At 35.0% G+C, this 23,478-nt stretch overlaps 1 protein-coding gene across 1 annotated transcript; it reads left to right on the top strand.

The window, feature by feature from the left end:
* Positions 1-3,572: 3,572 nt before the first annotated feature.
* Positions 3,573-6,447, top strand: LOC146937646 (ATP-dependent zinc metalloprotease FTSH 8, mitochondrial-like). The gene is made up of 2 exons (XM_085749485.1): positions 3,573-3,731; positions 4,945-6,447. The coding sequence occupies exons 1-2, from the start codon at positions 3,573-3,575 to the stop codon at positions 6,445-6,447; spliced, it is 1,662 nt and encodes a 553-aa protein (XP_085605611.1).
* Positions 6,448-23,478: the final 17,031 nt, after the last annotated feature.

Genomic DNA, 23,478 nt, shown 5'->3' with positions numbered 1-23,478 from the left:
GCTATATTTAGCTATTAAATAACATCAATGAACAGAACCAAAAAAATAATTTGAACTAATTGATAGCATAAAGAGGAAAGGATATACCGAAATGAATATCTACATTTTTCTCTTTACGGATGGACCATATAACTCTTGCTCTTTGTTCTTGAAGCTTCTTTGTTTGATAATTTTCAATGCAATGACATTGGATATATGCACTTTTGCAGGTGGTCTCAAATCTTGACGTCCTCCAATATCTCTAATCATCCTCTTTCTTAGTTGCCTTCAAAGAAATTTAAAATGTGCCTGCAACTATTGTAGCTAACTTCTACCATAATCGTCTACATAAACACAATGAGTAACAATCCTCCATTGATGAATGGCAAACCACACTTTATTTAAGTCACTTTAAACAAATATCAACTAAAAATAACATAGTCATCAATCCCAATTATTTTACTTTAAAAATGTGATAAAATTTGGTTTTGCCTAATGACTAACATTACTTTCCTCATGAATGGTTGACATCCCCTCTCTTCTTTCCCCAAAGTAAAACTGCTAATCAAAGAGAAACCAATTTTGCTACACCCTAACATCAACTTAGAAGTTAAGCATACGTTATTCCTCTTCCACTCTCCTAATTTTCTCCCTATGCTTGTTACTTGTATGATGCATATGTGTAAATCTATAATCTCAAATATATACAAAATCCAATAATCATCATCATGCCTAGATTTGTCATGTTAATCTTTGGATGTAAGACATACCAAGAACATGAAATAAAGTTCATTACACATATATTTTCAACCAAAATGAAAATCAAGTAACTTATTCTTAAAAAATGTAAAATTAAGCAAAAAAAACAAAAACATGAGCACGCTGTTAAAATTGTTGAAGGGGTTTCTTAGCTTACAATGTGCTCAAAGTATAGTCCTTCCCTTTGAATGTGTAGAGAAAATAATTTTAAACAAAATAAGATGGGAGTGATATTTTTATGGCACAGAGTTATAGAGAGTAAGATGGAGGAACATTTTTAATTTGGTTCTAAAATGTTATTACCATGGAAATTTGAATCATTTTACAAGCATAGAGTATGATATAAGATTATTTAAAAGTGTTAACAGATGGGTATAAAAAAATTATCTACTATCTATGATTGTTATTATCCATTATTCTCTCTTTTTACTCTCTATCACTCATTTGCTGTCGACGATACCTTCTCTTCCTTTTCAAAGAAAACCTAACATTTTTGAATTAAAACTAACGGAAAGAACCAAAATGTGTAACGAAGAGAAGTTAAGGGACCAAAATAAATCAAATTTTAATTAAGTAACCAAAGCGATACTACCTAAATAGTTAAGGGACCAAAAATGCAATTTAGCCTAGAAAAACTTACCGGTTAAAGAGTCTTTTTCATCCCTAATATCTTAACTTCTAAAACTTAAAATATTATTGTTTGGTCACATTCTCCAAATTTGTCCCAGTTATGCTTGCACCTTGAACACAGTCATCGGAGAAGATAAAGACAACAAAAAATTAACACATATAGTCAACAAACATTGTGAACAAAATAATTAAAGGAAGGCTAAATGCAAACAAACATAACGATATCTAAACAAAAGGTAAAAAATACTCTGAATTAAGAAAAAGTTTATAGAATTGCATCCAACGACACACTTTAAAAGGACTTACAGTTGACACACCCTCTCTCGAGAACATTTATAGAATTGGACTAAAAAGTTTTTAAAATACTGGAATTACATTTATCTAGTTACTGTCAGGAATTTGAATATTTATGCAATTTTTTCACCAATTTTCTTGTATTTCTTTCAGCAATTTTTTGGTATAGAATATGTGTTTCACATTCATGTATTTTGCTTCTTTTTTTCTTTTTTCTTTTAAATCTCAATGAACATGAAAGTTGGTGCCCTATTCTTTATTTAGGGTAACTGTCTCCCCCTTCTCAACTCAATTGTTGTTGACGGAAATGAATGACAAAATAAAGGAGAAAATAAATGTTCATCTCCCATATCAAACTAATGAACAAATTATTAGAGAAAAAACTAAATAACATAAAGTATTTTTTTACTGAAAATAACAACATGTATATAATTCTACATTTAATTAATGATTAGCTTGTTCTTTTGTTGAAGCGAGTAGAATATATGAACACCAACAAAAAACACTGTCATTAGAAAAAATAAAGAAACAGAAATCACCATCAAGCATACTTATTAACTTGCATCTATGAGATTGAAAAAAAAATACTTTTGATGATTTATACAAATAACATGTAGTTGTAGAAACAATAGATGAAAAGAGAAAATAACAGAGGCTCTTCCATCTTCCAAAAATCTTGCATAAAGTAAAAATAAAATTTATCGTGGCCGTACTTTTTTTATTTTTTTTATTTTGAAGAACTGCTATTCTTTTTTGAAAGGGAAAGAAAATAGTTGGTTTACATTTTACTTGCCAAAGAAAATAGTTGATTTCTAAACCCTTGTTTCAATCCCCATCTCAAGGTTTACTATGATATAAAGTCTATATTTAGATAGAAATATAACTCATAAATTTGGAACTAATATCACATACGTTTCTTTTATTTCTCCTTCATTGAAAGAATATTTGCATCAAAAATATAATATTCCATTTCAAAATATATTTGCATCAAATCGTCCTTCATACGGTACAAAAATATATTTATTGTTCATAAATATATTTTCAGCACAAAATATATTTGAAACAAATCTTTTATATTTTAAGCAACAATATTCTCCATCCATCAAATTTTGAGTCATACTACAACAAATCTCAATGAACATGAAAGTTGGTTCCCCATTTTTTTTGTCTTCCCCTTCTCTATATCAAACCAATGAACAAATTATTAGGCAAAAATAAATAATGTAAAGTATTTTTTTTTTTACTGAAAATAACAAAATATATATAATTCTACATTTAATTAATGATTAGCTTGTTCATTAGAAAAATATAGAAAAAATAAAGAAAATAACCAAATATATCAACACCAACAAAAAACACTGTCATTAGAAAAAATAAAGAAACAAAAAACACTGTCTCAAATGTAGAATGAAAAAAAAAATACAATAGATGAAAAAAAAATAGTTGTGATGATTTATATAAATAACATGTAGAAACAATAGATGAAAAGAGAAAATAACAGAGGCTCTTCCATCTTCCATAAAGTGAAAATAACTTTATGTTATTTTATTTTGAAGAACTGCTATTCTTTTTTGAAAGGGAAAGAAAATAGTTGGTTTACATTTTACTTGCATGATATAAAACTGTCAAATACAAAAAAATTATGGAAAAAAGCTACACCAAATCCATGTTTTGCCTGTTATAGATGCATAGATTCCTTAAAATATATATATATATATATATATATATATATATATATATATATATATATATATATTTGCGTGTTAAGTTTGTTAAGTTAGGCCCATACCAAATTTTTATCGGTGGGCTCAGCTGCAATATTATAAATATAAAATTAGTGAAGTTGGGAAGGAAACCCTAATCCCCCTTGCTTCCTTCCACAGTTCAAAGTTCGTGTTTGAGGAATTAGAATGGTAAACATTGATCGAAGATTTCTAGAAACATTGGTGGTAGTTGCTGAACATCTGCTGCATTGGGGACAATGGTATATTTATTACCGTAGTGCTTTAGGAATATTTGACTTGGGAAAATCACATTTTACTAAAGTAGATAAAAATGCCAAAAACAAGGTTTGTAACTTGTTACTCTTCTTCTATTTTATGAATAATGGCTGATATCTGTTAGGTTTAAATATGTTATTCATGTTGCACACTTCACATGCTAGAATACAATATATTAATTTTTGTTCTTCCTTTTTATAACATCAAATTTCTTATTATTGTATTTATTATTTTTTGACTTATATATATCATTAGGCCTTAAAATTTAATTTTAATCTACTTTGTTAATTTTCATCTATGGTCATGGTATTAGTATTGGTAAGGATGAATGTTAGAGAAAGAAGATTCGATGCTATTAAATCGTAATCCCTTTTTAAAAAGGATTTTTATTATTTTATTTTATAATTATTTTTAGTAAAAAGTAATGAATCTATATTATATTATTTTTTTATTTTACAATATATGATTTTGGAGTGGTTTTTTTACTTCTAATTATGGCTTAAAACAAACTTGCCTATTTGGTTAAAAATTTGTACCAAATACATTAACTTTTGTTGATCAATTTTTGGTTATATTTTGAGACGGAGGGAGTATAAAAATTTATATTATATTTACTATAGTGTTGGTGTCATTTGAAAATATAAGTATAGTTTGTTACAATATTAACGTGTAAAATATTTATAATTATAATTTTAATCAAAATCAAAATTTCATAATAACTATTATTTTTAATTTTATGCATTAGCGCAATAAAAAGAAAGTCTGCGGAATGCCCATCTGAACATTAGTAAAATAATAATCAAACATTATAAGAATTTTTGGAAGATTTAAACCAAAAAAAAATGTGCGGGAAACAATACTAAAGTTCAAGAACCAATACAACAAGCGATGAAAATATGAAAGGATCAATGATATATTTTAATAAAAAAATAAGGAATAAAACAATAATATAATATAAAAAGTGCATATGAAATTTCGTTTTATAGTGTGCTATCTGATGTCGATTAAGTGGTCCATGTGGCACTCTGTTATTTTTTCCCCTTAAACATGAGATTAAACTAGGGACCATAACAGGTTTTTTACAAAGTGCATAGACTTCAATCAAACAAAAAAAAGTGCATGGACCAATACCTATAAGTGGTGAAAGTGCATGGACCAATAACATAATTAAACCTATTTTTTATATTTGAATTTTAAAAGGAGTTGTGGTGTGGGGAATAACTTGGGTGATCATAATTTAATTTAGGAGAATAGTTTTCTTATTTGAACTCATTTTTCTCAGGTCTATTTTAAAGATGTTGCTGGCTGTGATGAGGCAAAGCAAGAGATTATGGAGTTTGTGCACTTCTTCAAGAATCCTAAGAAATATGAAGAGCTTGGTGCCAAAATTCCAAAAGGTGCTCTTCTGGTGGGTCCTCCAGGCACAGGAAAAACCCTTTTAGCAAAAGCAACTGCAGGGGAGTCTGGTGTGTCATTTCTCTCTACATCCGGTTCTAATTTCTTGGAACTGTATGTTGGTGTTGGATCATCTAGGGTGAGAAGCTTGTTTCAGGAAGCAAGGAAGTGTGCTCCCTGTATAGTATTTATTGATGAAATTGATGCAATTGGTCGGGCAAGGAGTACAGGCGGATATTATGTATATGAGGAGCGTGAAAATACTTTAAATCAATTGTTGGTGGAGATGGATGGTTTTGGAACCACTTCTGGAGTTGTTGTGCTGGCAGGTACAAATAGAGCTGATGTATTAGACAAAGCCCTAGTTAGACCAGGGCGTTTTGACCGCCAAATAACAATTGACAAACCCGACATCAAAGGTCGCGATCAGATATTTCAAATTTACTTGAACAGAATCAAACTTGACAATGAGCCTTCATTTTATTCACATAGGCTTGCGTCCCTTACTCCAGGATTTTCTGGAGCGGACATTGCTAATGTTTGCAATGAAGCTGCTCTGATTGCTGCAAGGACTGATGAAGAACTTGTCACGAAGCATCATTTCGAGGCAGCCATTGATAGGGTCATTGGCGGTTTAGAGAAGAAGAACATGGTAATAAGTAAGCAACAAAGGCGTACTATTGCTTACCATGAAGCAGGCCATGTTGTTGCGGGTTGGTTCTTGGAACATACTGAGCCATTGTTGAAAGTAACTATTGTTCCTCGCGGAACAACAACTCTTGGGTTTGCCCAGTATTTTTCAAATGAAAACCTTCTCATGACCAAGGAGCAACTTTTCGATAGGACTTGTATGGCCCTTGGTGGTCGCGCTGCCGAGCAGGTTCTCATTGGGACTATCTCTACAGGAGCACAAGATGACTTGGAGAAAGTCACCAAGATGACATATGCTCAAGTAGCCGTCTATGGTTTTAGCGAACAAGTTGGCCTCCTCTCTTTCCCTCATCATAGAGAGGACTCGTTTGAGATGTCCAAACCATACAGCAGCGAAACTGGTGCAATCATTGATAAGGAAGTGCGAGAATGGGTGAACAAAGCATTCAAACATACTATACAACTAATAGAGGAACACAAGGGAAAAGTAACCGAAATTGCAGAGTTGCTGCTCGAAAAAGAAGTATTATACCAAGACGACTTGCTCCAAGTCTTGGGTGCGCGACCCTTACCCACTGAACTCGGTAATTATGATCAAGTCTTGGGCTTCAAGATAAGGAGAAAGAAAGAAGTACTATACCAAGACGACTTGCTCCAAGTCTTGGGTGCGCGACCCTTACCCACTGAACTCGGTAATTATGATCAAGTCTTGGGCTTCAAGATAAGGAGAAAGATTTAGAGGAGTAAGTTTATTTTTGTTACTCAGGTTGTTCCCACATAGTTGAGTAAGTTTATTTTTGTTACTATGAAACTAATTTGAACTTATATTGATCAAATAGAAAAGGGATTGGAGGTATGATCCAAGTTGATACATTTTTCAGTTTAATTACTGACATAGTAATATTCCTATCTTTAGACATGAATTCTATATTTGACTTATAATATATATTATATTCCATTATTTTTCAATTTTTTAAAACTGTTCATGAAGGTTGTATAGCCTGTTCCTGTTATATCTAACATAGTTCTATTGGGATCTAATTCATAGTTTTGAATTTACAAACTAATTTTTTTTACAAGAATTTACAACTTTCTTGTTCTCGTGCACTCCCTCCATTATATATTATAAGAGAAAATTTAGACACAATTTTTCTATTATAATTCAGATCAGAGTAGTATATTTCTGGAGAAAGATATTTTAGACACAATTTTTAACATCAAATCATGACGCCTTATGTATTAACCACATTTACGATGAATTGTACTTGTTTTTAGCTGAATTGCACTTTTGACCATTCGAGTGTTATAATTATGCAATTTTGACCCCTCAAATTTAAAATTAGATGGCGTAATTTTTTTTATGCACTTTATTCCATATTTTATTTACCACCACACTTATATTTTGACCAAACTTAGATGGCGTAATTTTTTTAACGCGTAGCATGTTCAAATCGAACAAGGGGTGCTAATATCGATAATATGCCGTTTCGGTTCCTTGGAATTTCAGTGGGTGCTAATCCAAGAAGATTTCTTTAGGGAGGGGGATTGGAAGGAAACAAGATTAATTGGGTGAGTTGGGAGAGAGCGTGCTTACCAAAAAATGAAGGAGGGCTTGATGTCAAAAACTTGCACTTTTTTTAATTTATCGTTATTAAGTAAATGGCTTTGGAGAAGCATTTCGAAAAAGGATACAGTTTTGGTCAGGTTTGATAAGATATAGATACAATCCATTCTCATAAAAACTGCCTCGTTCGGATGATTCATATTCGGGAAGGTTAGACTCGTTATGGTGGCGTGATTTATGTTCAATAGGAAGGTGTGTGAAGTGGAACCAAACTGGTTTGCTAACTCAGTGAGGTATGCACTTGGAAACGGCGTAAACACTTTATTTTGGAGAAATTTATGGATTGGTGATGAACCATTAAGCCATCAGTTCCCAGTCTTATTTAACCTTGCAGCGGACAAGGATATCAGTGGCGCAGAAAAAGGGCCAGCTTGCAGGGTTGTATAATTGAATCATGAAGAGGAAATGCATGTGACTGTGTTAAATGAAGCTCTCTCGGTTGTTCAACTGCAGGCTGGAGTGAATGATGCAGTTAAGTGGCTGCCGGATGAACGCACTGGATTTTCGGTCAGGGGCTGTTATGAATTGCTGCACAGGCTTCAAAATTCTGTAGCAGCAGATGCAGAATTTGTAGCTGCAGTTAGACAACTTTGGATGACCTCTGTGACGTCAAAAATAGTTGTTTTTGGATAGAAATTGCTGCAAGAAAGACATCCAACCCGGGTTGAATTATTGATGAGAGAAGACATCCAACGAAGTTGTGAATTCTGTTTGGACGGCATAGAATCGATAAGTCCTTTATTTGTAAATTATGTAAAAACACAAGATTTGGGATTTGGGATCTAATTCTCAATTGGATAAATTGGAAATCAAATGAATGGGAATTCAGAGATAGTAGATAATTTTTTGTTGTTTACTTCGGGTTGTAAAGGCAAGAGGGGCCGGAAGGTGTCACATCTAATTTGGTTAACGACAACTTGATGTATATGGTTGGTAGTACGTAATGATAGTATTTTTAACGGAAAACCTGTTAATGCTGGGGAGGTCGTTGATTGGATAATGCGATTGTCTTGGTTTTGGTTCATTAGCAGAGAAGGAAGAAATAAGAATTTAGTATTTTCGGATTGGTGGTCTAGCCCACTTGCTTGTCTTGAAACTGTTTAAAGTTTGCCTTTAGATGGAATTTTGGTGGTCCGTGTTGTGGAACTTCTATTAGCAATACAATTTGGTGTTGTTGACGGTATTCCAGAAGAGCATTTGGTGTTTGAGATGATGCAGCAGCTACATTGAAAATTCTGAGTTCGAATAGTTTTTGGTTTCTGTTTTTATATAGTTATATACTATGAAGTATGGATATGGACACGGACACCGGACACGACACTGCTAATAATTTTAGAAAATTGCATAATTCAATGTAATTATATGTGTCGGTGTCGTATCGGTGTGGGGAACGACACGGGTCCGACACTGGAACACGTCTAATCTAAGAAGTGTCTGTACTTTGTAGGTTATATATAAGAGGAGCTTTTGTAAATCTTTTTACATAAAGAGGTTTTTTGATGGTGCAGTGCGATATGCTCTGGTGAATTTTAGTGGGCTGCTTGTAGCACTATAACATGAAATATTTTGGCTCATCTATGTTGTCATTGAGATGGCGTTAAAAATCAAACTTTGTCAAGGCACTGCTAGGTAGTTTAGGGTGAGTGTTTGTAGGTTATGCTCTTTGTAGAGGACATTTTATTGTTTTAATTGGCTGGCATTGGGTTCCTTCCTTTTGTACGATGTTGAGTTACTTTGTACATCTTGTGCTTAATTGCTCTTTTTTAATAAAAGTTTTGCTTATGATAGGCCAAACCGCAAGTGCACGGTCTATCGAAGTAATAGTAGTAAGAGAGAGTATCGTTCCGCTAGGAAGTTGTGAATTCAATTAACTTTTAGAGAATGATTAGAAGAGAAGAAATATTATAAAAGGAGGTTTAATTGCTAAAGGTAAATAACAATAATAATAAAGAGCCTTGAGATCGTTGGTTCGTCATAATAACAAATCTTTCACTAGACAAGACTTTAACTTCTAATTCTATGGTTTACACCTTAATTTCTAAAGACCGGTTTCCCTTTAGCCCCTCACCTTTCCGATGAAAGTCCGGTGAGAGTTTACTTCTAGTAACCAAGCCTATTTCGCTGACTTGATTTCTAGAAGATGCTTATAAGGATTGAAACTACTTGTGTCTTAATAATTGCAAAGACTATTTTGCTGCCTTTGCAATTATTGTCTAGATTCACTTGTTCCAACATCAAAGCTCCGCTCTCGCTTTATGAATTGATGTTTGGGATGATGGATTAACAATTATCAAACCCTCCACTTTCGCTTCTACAGTTTGATAATGGTTAATCCATGTTAAAACGGTGAATCTAAATTAGAAATTACGGTTACATAGAATTAGGGTTAAAGCTTGGTTTGTTAGGATTATGTCATTAGACTTACCGAACAATCCCAAGACAAAGAAGAGTCTACTCACTAATGTTCATTGTAGACATAGAGAAGAAGGAGAAGAAGAATATAAAAACAATAAAGTGAACTTTTATTCCAAGAACAAAAGATGATTGTTTATGATGGAGTGCTACTCTATTTATAGCTTTACAATTGACTTAAAATCTAAGCAACTACAAGGGCAAAGCAGTAAAACTACAACAGAGTAACTTGGGCTCGAAGAAAAGCAGCAAAAGAGGTTTCTGGGAGGTGGCACGGTCGTGCCACATGTTGGCACGGGCCGTGCCAAACTTCTGACTTGGTAGAGACATATTTTTGTCTCGTATCTTTGTATTTTTGCACTGTATTTGCTCCAGTCCTCTTTCTTTTGCTCCAAGACACCTTCCACCATATATTCGTTCCTAAAATAAAATAAAATGCAATTTGAAGTAAAAGATTCAAAAAGGAAATAATATTAAAATAAAATAAAACTAAATCTAAATAAAACGATACTAAATAATGCATGAAAATAGACTAAATTATGACTCATCAAACTCCCCCACACTTGAATCTTTGCTTGTCCTCAAGCAAAAGGCAATGGACATAGCAGCAACTAAAAGATTATAATGGCAATACTATTAAGAACACACGTCTCAAAGAAAGGTTTTGTTTCAAGTACACTAATCAAAATTTCAAACATTCCTCGTGAACCTATTCAACCCAACATCAAGTCTCAAGTGAGTGTGTGTGTGCAGTCCAACCTTTTTCTTGCTCATGTATAAGACAGATATTATGAGGAACAGGTTCTATCCTTAATGCTAAAGTAACCGAGAAAAGTCCTTTCTTCATTTCATATAAGAGTGATGGGAATTTAAGTTAACATGAAATTAGATTAACAATTAAGCACAAGGGCCTGCAGATGCTTAGGGGCTATCTATCCTCATAGGAAGTCTTCTCGGATGTAATTGTCATTTCCCCCTAGATTCAAAATCACCCTAAGCAGTGCTGCAAAATTTTCTTTTATTTCATCTCCGCGTAGGAAGTCTTTTTTGGATGTAATTGTCCTTTCCCCCTAGCATTGATGAATTTGTTTCACTTTAAGTTCAAATTAGGGAGTCACCACCACAATTAGGAAGTTATGGATTGTCCTTTCCCCCACATGTTGGTGCCATTCTCCCGCCCCATTATAACTTTAACAATTTAAGAATATAACAATTAAGAACATTGATTTTTCCCACACAAACTTATACTACTTTTACTCTTAAGACTTTAAAGGGTCTAAGTTAACACTAAAGATAGAACGTGCTCCTTAAAATACCTATTCATACACTTGCTCAAAGATTGCAACTGGGTGCTTTTCTCATTGGAGATTTTTCACAATAAAACAAGATGTGGGTATAGCAAGAACAAAAGAAACACAAGAAACTACTTTCATGTACAAGAAACATCCTTTTAAGAAGAGACAAAACAAAAAAATTTATGCCATATTTTACATTGAAAACAAGCTACTAATCATGCCTTTCGCTATAAAAACAAAACAAAAGAATAAAGTTCAAGGGAGTTTGTAAACACTACGACTCTTGACACTTTATTAGACCCCCCCCCCCCCCACCCACACACACACACACTTAGGGGAAGCATTGTCCTCAATGATTCAAAAATAAAAGAAATTTTAAAAGAAAAGAAGAAGAAGTAGAGGAAGAAGAAGAAGAAGGAGTAGAAGAAAGAGTAGGAGAAGGAGAGAATAGAGAAGGGAAGAAAGGAAGAGGAAAGCTCACAATTGTTCATTGAGGTCCATAAGGAGGACCTTGGAGATGAAGGTGTTGCATCATCCGTCGGAGCATTTCATTATTTTCTTTATTTATGCGGTTACCCCTTTGGACTTCATTTCTAAGTCCGGAGATTTCAACACCTTGCCTTTGTTTCTCGGTGCTCATCTTTTCAACTTCATTGTGTATCCATGTCCATCTTTGATCTTCATTTAGATTATCGGTGTCATGGCCATGGTGCTTCTCTTGGTGCAAGTTAGCACTTCCTCGTACATCATGGTGCAAGTTAGCATCTTCTCCTTCATCATAATCTTGCTCACCAAGAACCTGCACGTCATCAACATACAACAAATTTGCTTCCACCTCGGTGGTAGTTCGAGATGGGTTAGGAAGTAAAATCATGATTGGCACAATTAGCTTGAGTTTGTGATGGAGGGGTGGACGAGGTTTAATGAAATTCATAGCAATGAGGGTGTCTATGTTAAGCCTATTGTTTCTCTCAATTTGTTTGATCCCTTTATCCTCACTCACTCCTAAACACCTAGCTATGTATGTAATGATGCCACCCACCACTATGTCTCCTTTATCGGTTGGCCTAGTACCTACGAAGTCTAGGTAATCAATCAAATAGAAACAAGTGTTAACGGGGTGGTTGTAGAGCATTGCCCACAACATGAAGAGCTCATCGGTTCTAGTGTTTCCTAGCTCGGTTCTACCCCAAATAGTGCAAGTCATTACCCTTTGAAGGTACCTAAGTACGGGGTTGTGAATGTTGCTAGCTTTATTGGCTCTAGTGACAAAGGAGCTAAGGCCGGTGATACGTTCCCAAAAGACAGCGGGTTGATAGTCAACCGACTTAAGGCTAGGATCCCAGGAATCATGGATATACCCCTCGTTTGCAAAACCTAAGGCATCACAAAAGTGCTGAAGAGACATATCATAATCAATATTCATTAGCCTAAAGGAAACTCTATGGTTAGGGTTATCATAATTCAACCTATCTTTAGTAAAAACAATGGAACTCAAAAATTCATAGGTGAAATTCTCATAATCCCTCATAGGTTCTAACATATCAGTCCAACCTAGCTTTCCTATCAACCTATAGACATCATTTCTAAGCTCTAGCATATTCAAAGTATGAGAATCAGGATATCGAGAAGGATGCAAGAGTTTAAAGATTAGAATTTTATACCTATCTCTTTGTGAGTTGTCCTTAAACTTGATCCCATGATTCTTGGCTTGTGCTTGCTTCTTTGAGGGAGGTCCTCCTTGAGACCTTGCTGGTTCCTTACCACTTCTTCTTGAAGCCATTAGACCTTGACCTTGGGTTGACTTTGTGTGGTTTGGTTGAAGGTTAGGGTTTTGGAAGATTTGTGGTGGAAAGGATTTGTTTAGGGTTGGGGTTGATGTTTGAGTAAGGTTTATGAGTTTGATGATGAAGATTGGTGAAGAAATTGGGTTAGGGTTTAATGGTGTATGAATTTGGTGTTTGGTTGGATGAAGGTTGGTTTTGATTGGTGGTTAAGTTTGGAATGATGAATTGGGATAATTTGGTTAAGAATTTGTTGGATTTGGTGGAGTTATGGAGGTTTAGAGAGAGGGTTAGAAGATGAAAGAGGTTTGGGGTTTTAGAATGAGGAAGAAGAAGAAAAAATTGTAAGGTTATAGGTGGGTAGATATCGGGCACGGGCCGTGCCAACATCCTGTGGCTTGGCATGGTTTTTGTCTTCAAAACACTAGCACGGCCGTGCCAACCTTAGCACGGGCCGTGCCGACCTTCTGGTCAGGGGCCTCAAAAATTTTCAATTTTCTTGAATCATACTTGGGCGATTACCTACAAAACAATTTAAAACAAAACAAAAGCAATTAAATGCGTGGGTTGCCTCCCACGAAGCGCTCTTTTAGTGTCATTAGCTTGACGATCAAAAGGTTTCTCTATCCGATACCTAACCTCTCACTAAGGGACAATGGCATCAAACTAATATCCTCCCCCAAATCACATGTGGCTCTTTCTATTTTCTCTGATCCTATGACACATGGTATGGAATAACGCTCTGGATACTTAAGTTTAGATGGCAATTTATCTTGAATTATTTCAATTAGTTTCCTAAACTGCTCATCTAACTTGGACTCATCAAACCCTTGTGGTAAAGGAGTGTTTGGATTATATGGTGGTGGTATGTTAAGCTTTTCACTCTCTACTACAACTTTCTCATTGTTTGGTTTTCTACCCCAACCTCAATTGTCTTGGTTTCAACAACAGGGTCCTCTAATTTCTTATCATCCCTAAGTGTAATAGAATTTATCGGACCTTTGTGGTTGGTTTCAGTTTGACTCGGGAAGACTCCGGAGGGTTGTGGGGAAGAGGTTACTTGTTGGGCTACTTGAGGGATTTGAGCCTCAAGCATTTTGTTGTGAGTAAAAAGAGAATCCACTCTATTGAGAGAGTCATTCAAAATTCTAGCTTTGACTTTAAACTCTTGGTTATGCCTGATGTTATCTAATTCAAAATTTTCTATCAAAAGTTCCAATCGGATTTTTGAGGGACTCCTTGGTTGTTAAAAACTGGTGGTGTTGTTTGTTGTCCAAAAATTTTTTGAGGGTTTTGAAAAAAAATTTGACTATTCCTAAACCCTTGGTTAAATTGAGCAACTTGCTCAGGATTTCTAACAATACTACCTAGTTGACATTCAACACCAGTATGACCAAATATTCCATAAACTCTTGAAGGAGGTAAAACAGGGGTAGAAGTCCATTGATAGTAGTTTTGAGCCATGCCTGAAATCAAATTGCTCTTTTTTAATAAAAGTTTTGCTTATGATAGGCCAAACCGCAAGTGCACGGTCTATCGAAGTAATAGTAGTAAGAGAGAGTATCGTTCCGCTAGGGAGCTGTGAATTCAATTAACTTTTAGAGAATGATTAGAAGAGAAGAAATATTATAACAGGAGGTTTAATTGCTAAAGGTAAATAACAATAATAATAAAGAGCCTTGAGATCGTTGGTTCGTCATAATAACAAATCTTTCACTAGACAAGACTTTAACTTCTAATTCTATGGTTTACACCTTAATTTCTAAAGACCGGTTTCCCTTTAGCCCCTCACCTTTCCGATGAAAGTCCGGTGAGAGTTTACTTCTAGTAACCAACCCTATTTCGCTGACTTGATTTCTAGAAGATGCTTATAAGGATTGAAACTACTTGTGTCTCAATAATTGCAAAGACTATTTCGCTGCCTATGCAATTATTGTCTAGATTCACTTGTTCCAACATCAAAGCTCCGCTCTTGCTTTATGAATTGATGTTTGGGATGATGGATTAACAATTATCAAACCCTCCACTTTCGCTTCTACAGTTTGATAATGGTTAATCCATGTTAAAACGGTGAATCTAAATTAGAAATTACGGTTACATAGAATTAGGGTTAAAGCTTGGTTCGTTAGGATTATGTCATTAGACTTACCCAACAATCGCAAGACAAAGAAGAGTCTACTCACTAATGTTCATTGTAGACATAGAGAAGAAGGAGAAGAAGAATATAAAAACAATAAAGTGAACTTTTATTCCAAGAACAAAAGATGATTGTTTATGATGGAGTGCTACTCTATTTATAGCTTTACAATTGACTTAAAATCTAAGCAACTACAAGGGCAAAGCAGTAAAACTACAACAGAGTAACTTGGGCTCGAAGAAAAGCAGCAAAAGAGGTTTCTGGTAGGTGGCACGGCCGTGCCACATGTTGGCACGGGCCGTGCCAAGCTTCTGACTTGGTAGAGACATATTTTTGTCTCGTATCTTTGTATTTTTGCACTGTATTTGCTCCAGTCCTCTTTCTTTTGCTCCAAGACACCTTCCACCATATATTCGTTCCTAAAATAAAATAAAATGCAATTTGAAGTAAAAGATTCAAAAAGGAAATAATATTAAAATAAAATAAAACTAAATCTAAATAAAACGATACTAAATAATGCATGAAAATAGACTAAATTATGACTCATCAGCTTACAAAAAAAAAAATCAAACAAGGGGAAATTAAACCTATTCCCTATGATTAACAAAATTGAAAGATTATTTGCACCTAAAATTACATCTAAAATAAACCAGACAAACAAATGTGTCGTAATTAATATCAAATGTCTTTGTTGACCGCCAAAGGATCCACACATAAACTGCAAAGCAATTTCAGGGATCGTATGAGCGGTCAGCAGTGACTATGATATGATCATAAACACTCCTAACTAAAAAATGAGAAAAAAAAAGAAAACGTGAGAAGTGAAGAATGAATGAATGAATGAATGAATATGTTGAAGCATGCAAGACTATTTATAGCCATAAAACTATCCTAGATTGTAACTACAGTTAAAGGGAACGTTTACAATGCCTAAACCGACCAAATATGCATTAAACACACCACAAGCCATCTAAACCTTTGGTGTAATGCCACCGACAACAATCATGGATGGTTCAGATTATATACACCGAAAGTCTCAATACCATTTCAGATTATATAAGTTGAACAATCCCATACTATGTTTAAGCTTGATCTTTGGAGGGTTCTCATGGTGAATAGCATTGGAAACAAAGTACAAAACATACTTCAATGACATAAAACAATATAGTAACACAAGTGGTGATGAAAGGGAAGATGTTCCGAAAGATGTTTTTGTACTTGATCCTGCTAGTCTGCCAACTGAAATATTTCTATCGCTAGGTCAACTAGATAAAGTTCATAAAAACCTTTTCATGTTCAAATCCGCAGAATAATGATGAAAGACAAGGCATTTTAAGAGGGTTTTTTTTTTAGTTAAATCTTGTTGCCTTGCCAACTGACATATTTCTATTGTCAATGCAACAAGATCTAGCTCATAACAATTTCTTGGTGGTCATATCTATCGGATAATTTTTCTTAGTTCTTTGATGTGTTTTACAGCAAATGAACCAAGCACACAAATTTATAGAAATTTATGTGTTTCATGGAGCACAAAAACTGTCGGTGCAATGTGCATCGCAGAAAAAATCATGTACTCGACATATTCAGATTATATAATCTGAATCTGTCTTTCTCCTAACAAAACTCAACTTTTAAAAAAAGGATATTTAATTTCAGCCAAACAAACTTTTTCGTCTGATTCCTTCAGCAAAGCCAATTCAACAAATATGACCAATGAAGCGTCCAATCAATTGGTCATTTAGTAGTGTACTGAACAAATACCAAGAACATGGCTCTCATGTCGTCGTTGTTCCTAAGTTTCATCTGGATGAACCGCGCTATTTCAGCTGAGTCGGTCGATGGATGTCGACACTCAATACCCTCCACCCTCCTTGTGTCTATGTTGTTGAGTTGACGATTGATTAGATCCAGTTGATCCTTCAACTCATAGAGCGTGACATCATTTCAGACCATGGTGTTTTATCTTTGTTTTCGGGTGTCAAACATTGATTACGTTTGAACCTTTTTAACCGGTGATATCTTATTTTTTCTTGGGAAGGGAAAAAGTAAGCAAAACCCTTGAGAATCGAGGTCCGGGAGTTGCTTTCGCTACGGGAAGGTGTTAGGCACCCATAACGACTATAGTATCCTATAGGAACCGTCTTTACTTTCTACGCGCGCGCTTTATTTTTAAATGCTATTTGGAAAATGATATTTACACCTAAGAGTTTACTAAGCGAAGAATTGGAGGGAGAAGAATGTGTTTGAATTTTTATTTTATTTGAATTGAAGGAATTTTATTCCTTGCCTACGTACCCGTTTAAGGGATCAAATCCACCGTAGTTCTCTTCCAAAAATGGTTTTGTTTTTGTTGGTTGATTTTAATTTTGAAAATGAGATTTTGAAGAATGAGAGAAAGAGGCCTCAAGGGCATGAGGTTATGAAAAGAATGAAGTGGAATTAGTCAAATTGCAAAAGAAAGTCTAAGTATGATTAAAATTCATTAAAATTTTGATCAAGAGAATAAAAGAGAAAATCAATGGGGTTTGGACCCCAAGGTTTATTAAGAAGATCATTTGAGTGATGTTGTTCATATTTATTTGGAAAATGATTTTTTTTAAATGTAAATCCTAGGCATTCATCTAAACATACAATCCTAAACATACATCTAAACATGCATATTCTAGCCATACACCTAAAGTGATGTGTGTGCATGTGTCGGTGCTTGTGTCGGTGTACATCATTAGAGTCCATTGTCCTTATTACATCATGCCCTAGTTTACATTCTATGGTCTTGCAAGAATTGAAAGGCATAAGAAAAATATTACAAAATTCCTAAGTTTTACATTCTACTTTTTGCATGAACTTTAAAGTGTAGAAAAATAAAAGGATGAAGATGTGAGATGGAAGGTGAAATGCTCATGATGTATGGAATATGAAATGAAAGGGTTAGTACCACAAGATGCAATAGGATAAAGAAATAAGGCAAGAAAGTGTTAAACAAAAGTGGTAAAATCCACAAGAATAAAGTGTTAAAATATACTAAAAGTTTACCATAACTTCCCAACATGCACATGACCTATAATTCCCTTATTATGAGCAATGTTCCAAGACTTCATTGTATTATGAGTGTGAGAATTATAGGGCACATTCAAGTCAAGGATTATGGCACATTTTTAGGTCCATTTTAGCACTTTATTTTTACTCACACACATTTACATGACTTGCAACACAAGAGACTAATTACACATATCCATATGCAGCAAGAAACACACACAAACAGTAGCTAAAATTTCATACAATCAAGTGGTATAGGTCACAAGCATTCATCAAGAAATTGGAATTGGAATCAAGCAAATTTTCATCAATTTTTAGCACAAAACATCACAAAATAGTAAGAGAACCACCACATTATTTTTTACCAATTTTTAAAGTGTAAAAATTATCACAAAATACTACAAAACCATCAAGAAGCCTATATGAATTTTTTTTAGAATTCTTTAAAGAATTTTTGGACTCAAAATGTACGAGAAAATCACAAATTTGAACAAAAAATAGTAAACAAATAGAAAAAATGCTACACATATTTTTTATCAAGATTCACCACATAAAAGTACCACAAAAAGGTTAAGAAAAATGTCAAAAAACATATGGAAAAATTATGGCATTTTTTATGAGAATTTTAGGCAAGACAGGGGGTGTAAACATCAACAAACAGTGTCAAGATAGCAAGAAAATTGAAGGAAACGAAATCCAGTACAAACAAAAGCCCAAACCCACTCACCCATGGATCCTGGGTCACAGGGAGCAACAAGAGCCACAGGATTGATCCAGATGGATCAAACCTGGATCAGACGGCCAGGACACGAGAGTAATGGACCGGTATCAGACCGGTCCGGTCCAGTTGGCTATATAATGCCTAAGGACCGGTCCATCCTCACTTCTCTTACTCACTTCTCTCTCTTCTCCCTTCTAGTGAGAGAAGCTCTCACTTCTCTCTTCACCGGTGTTCATCTCCTCGCCGTTTTCTGGAAAAGGACGGCCGAGGAAGATGAAGATTCATCGGAATCTTCATCATCACCGCCGTGAATTCCAGATTCCGGCAACGTTTTGAACTAAATGGTTTGTTATGGATCTAAACCCTAATCCACTTGTTTTTTCCCACAGATTACGAATATGAACTCAGTTTTTAAAGATAAACGGTGAATCTTCATAGATCTATGTTTTAGGGTTCGGTTTAAAACTTTTTCGAATCTTTTCGAATTTCTTTCGAAAGAAAATGCTTCTATGTCACCGATCTATTCTGATTCACCGTTTGTTTGTGTTAATAGATCTTCGTTGAGCTTTTTGCGATGAAAAACGAGGGAATTTTTGATGAATACCTGGTTTTAATCGGAGATTTCGAACAACAAGATCCTTGCAAGCTTCTGGTGAGTTTGGACCGAAAATAAATCGGTGTTCTCTCTTCTCCTTCTTCACTGGTTCGAAACTGACTTTGATTCCTCTTCTTTTCTTCTCACACTTGCTTCTTGTGATCGGCTTCGGCTTGAATTGCAAGAAGTTGAAGTATATGATTCGATGATGATGATTTCCGCAAGGAATCTCTGAGAACGAACACGAATTAAACCAAATTTGATATGAGTTTTTTCCAATTGAAACGATGATCTTTGGTCTTCTGAAAGTTTCTTTTGATTTTGTGTGTTTGATGATGAATTCTGATGGAGGATTGAGTTTGTTAGGGTAGTTTATGATTCTGTTGTGGTGGTTTTTTGATTCTGTTACGGTGGTGGTGTTCTGTTACGGTGGCTAGGGTTTGGAAGAGAGAGAGAGAGTTGGTTAGGGTTTTCTGATGATGATGTGTCACTGAATGAATGGTACCCCCTCTGCACTTGATGAGTTGGCCTCTATTTATAGGCCAAGTGTGATGTTCTGGACCACTGTGGGACTGCCACGTATTTCTGGACTTGTTTTGGACTGGACTTGGCTCAAGGACTTTCCTGCAATTTTTAAAAGTTTGGGACCAACCTGTAAATTTTTAAAAAACTATTCTGCAATTGTCAAAAAAAGAAAAAAAAGACTTAAAAATTAAAATTCGAAATAAACAAAAAGGACTTAAAAGTAAAATTTAAAACTAGGAAAAGGACTTGAATGCAAATTTTGGAAGTTTGAGGACTTTTTAAGAAAAAAAGAAAATTAAAATATAATTGGACTAAAAATTGGTAAATTTGACTAAACGTAAAGTGAAACGCTTAAAATTGACAAAACGGACTAAAATGAACCAATTATCTAAATGAGGTACTTTAAAGTAACCTCTCTCTGCCGAAATTTCGTGTGAAATGACCAAAATGCCCCTGGGGCTAAAACGACTAAAAATGATTCAGATGCAAATTTTAAAATGGATTTTTTTAACAGGGAATTGGAGCAAGAGTTTACACAAGCAAATCAAAAGACTCAGAGACAATTTTTAAGGATTTAAACAGGGTTTTAACACATGAAAAGACTAAAATGCCCCTAGGGGCTAAACTGACTCAAAATGACTTCAAATGCAATTTTTTGAAATGGATTTTGACATAGAATTGAAATGAGGACTTATTCTAACCAGTTGAAAAGACTCAAACAATTTTCCAAAGACGGAAAGAAATTTTAACATAGGAAATACCTAAAATACCCTTCTATGTAAATTTTGCAAGTAATATTGAAATAAAATGCAAAGAGAGATGTAATTGATCAGAGACATTTGAAATGCAAGAAAAGAGGAATTGAGTTAGTATTTTTAGGTCCAAAATTAGGGTATAACAGCTGCCCCTATTTAAGTTTCTTTGTCCGGAGAGTCAAGAGACGAAGTCTTTGATTTGACGGGACGAAGATACTTAAATATTAACATTTGCACTGCTTTTGGACATAAAAATACGTTTTCAGATTTTCAAAAACATGAATGTCATGCAATATTTTGATGATGAATGCAAGACAAACGACTGGAGTCTATGGAGCAAGTCATGTCACTGGGGATTCAGGTGGACATTGACAGGGTAGACAATCCAGGGGATAGAAAATAGGGTACAAGCTGTTCTTTGGACCGAACTAGCCACTTGACCAAGGAATACAAAACAAGAGATAGGTGCAAGCTGTTCTTGGGATCGAACTTGGCACTTGACCGGAAACATAGACATATAGGCAGATACAAGTTGTTCTTTGGATCGAACTTGACACTTGATTGAAGATACAAACAGATAGACAGGTACAAACTGTTCTTTGGATCGAACTGGCTGTTTGGCTGGAGATATAGACAAAAGGGTAGATACAAACTATTCTTTGGATCGAACTTGCCGTTGGATCATCACCACATCATGTAGGTAGGTGCAAACTGTTCTTTGGATCGAACTCGTCGTTTGACTGATAACCAAGCATAAGTTGGGTACAAACTGTTCTTTGGATCGAACTTGTTGTTTGTCCGGAGGTATAGGTATATAAGCAGGTACAAGCTGTTCTTTGTATTGAACTAGCCAATTGACCAGTAACAGGAGACAAATTGGAAGTTTGATTTAACAAGATACCAATTGAGGGTAAGTTTTCATTGACTTGATTTGAAGATAGATATGACCATTATTGTTGGCCCAAGAGCAAATTGAGAGTGAATTGACATCAATTTGAATTGAATTGAAAGTTTGGGGATTGAAAGAGAGATTGAGAGTTGAGATTGATTAGAGACATAGGCATAGACATTGGATTGGAGAGTTGAAATTGACATTGAGATTGGATTGAGATTGAAATTGAATTGAATTTGACATTTGAAATTGGATTGAAATTGGAGATCGAGTTGAAATTGAAATTGAGATTGCTTCGAATTGAAATTGGGATTTGAGAGTTGAGATTGCATCGAATTTGAGATTTGAAATGTTTTGAAATTGAGATTGGAGAGTTAAGATTGCATCGAATTTGACAGTTGAAATTGAATTGAATTGAATTGAAATTGAGACTGGATTGAAACTGGAGATTGAAATTGAGTTTGACAGTTGTAATTTGGATTGAATTGAGATTGAGATTGAATTGAAATTGGAAGTGGAAACTGATTGTAGATTGGAAGTTGAAATTGGAAATGCAACATGTATGTATGGTATAACGAGATTATTGAATGTATGAGCACATAAAATGCATGATTATGCATGTATGAATGCTTGAAATGCATGATTAGTTTGTAGTTTGACAGAGAAGTTTCACAAAGGCAGACGAAACATTGCAAGATTGGGCACGTAGTGGCTCGTGCTGCAACACATTCACAGGGGAAAACCTCTTTGGAGAGACCGTCGTTGAGAGACGTATCGAAACCATGGCTGAGGGCAATAAAACTTGTAAAGGAGGGACCCTTGGAAAATTCTTGGATACAGGTCGCCGTTGCTAGGCGTGTCAGTGCTGGGTAAACATTGGATGTTCGCATCTGTGGTCAATGCTTTTCAATATTTAATTCTTTTATTCTTTCATTTTTCAATTTTTCAATCCCATTTTTGCCTGAACCGCCCTTTCGGGTTTTCAATTCACCGGGGAATAAAATTCTTTTCATTGCCCCATTTTTGCCTGAATTGCCTTCATAGGTTGTCAATCAGCGGGGTGCTCATTTTTGCCTAAGCCGCCCTTTCGGGTTTTCAACTTAGCGAGCTTTTCATTTGTATTTTTTCATTTTCATTTTCATTCTGTTTTTTCATTCTTGCCATTGACCACAGATCATCCTGGGGAGTATCCTGATTGTAACTTGTATTGAAACAGACATTGACATTCATTTATTCATGCGTGTTTCATTGAAATGTACCCTGTTGCTCAGGTTTGCTTTCATAATAGACATAGAAAAGGTTTTTTAATTTTCAAAAATGTTTGTTTCAGACATTGACATTATCAAATGGAAAAGAAATATTTTGTATATAGCATTGAAAGTAGAAAGAAGAATAGAGTTTCAAACAATAGCACAGGCTCAAATTGATGTAGAAGAGTGAGAGTCAGCCAAAGGCATGACTCCACAGATTTACAAAGCTTGGAAAATGGTAATTTTATTGGTTGGTGATACATTGAACACGATGACCGCTACATTTCATAGAAATTTTGAATTCACAAGTACGGAAGCCTCTGATGAAGACGATCATTGACAGTTGCAGATGCCCCAAGGGGTGATGGTGATTTGCCAGATATAGTTACTTGTCTTTTATCAACCTCATTCTTGCATGAACCGCCCTTTCGGGTTTTCGGCTCATCGAGGCGCTCATTCTTGCCTGAGTTGCGTACAATCTCAGCGAGCTTTTTCATATTCATTTTTTTTTGTCCCTAACTTTTGCCTGGATCGCCCTTTCGGGTTTTCGATCCACTGGGAAGCGCATTTTTGCCTAGGCCGCCCTTTCGGGTTTTCAACCTACCACGCTGTTCTTTTCTTTTTAGACAAAGTATTTCTTGACTATATCGTCATTAACAGGATTTGGGAGTTCAACACCATCCATGTGTGTAAGAATCAAAGCACCACCAGAGAAAGCCTTCTTGACAACATAAGGACCTTCAT

The sequence above is a fragment of the Medicago sativa genome, chromosome 3 (assembly GCF_051527215.1).
Source record: "Medicago sativa cultivar Bolivia chromosome 3, Bolivia_mono, whole genome shotgun sequence".
Classification (NCBI taxonomy): Eukaryota; Viridiplantae; Streptophyta; class Magnoliopsida; order Fabales; family Fabaceae; genus Medicago; species Medicago sativa.
Note: the sequence above shows the minus strand (reverse complement) of the source record. Positions and strands in the feature narration are given on the sequence as shown.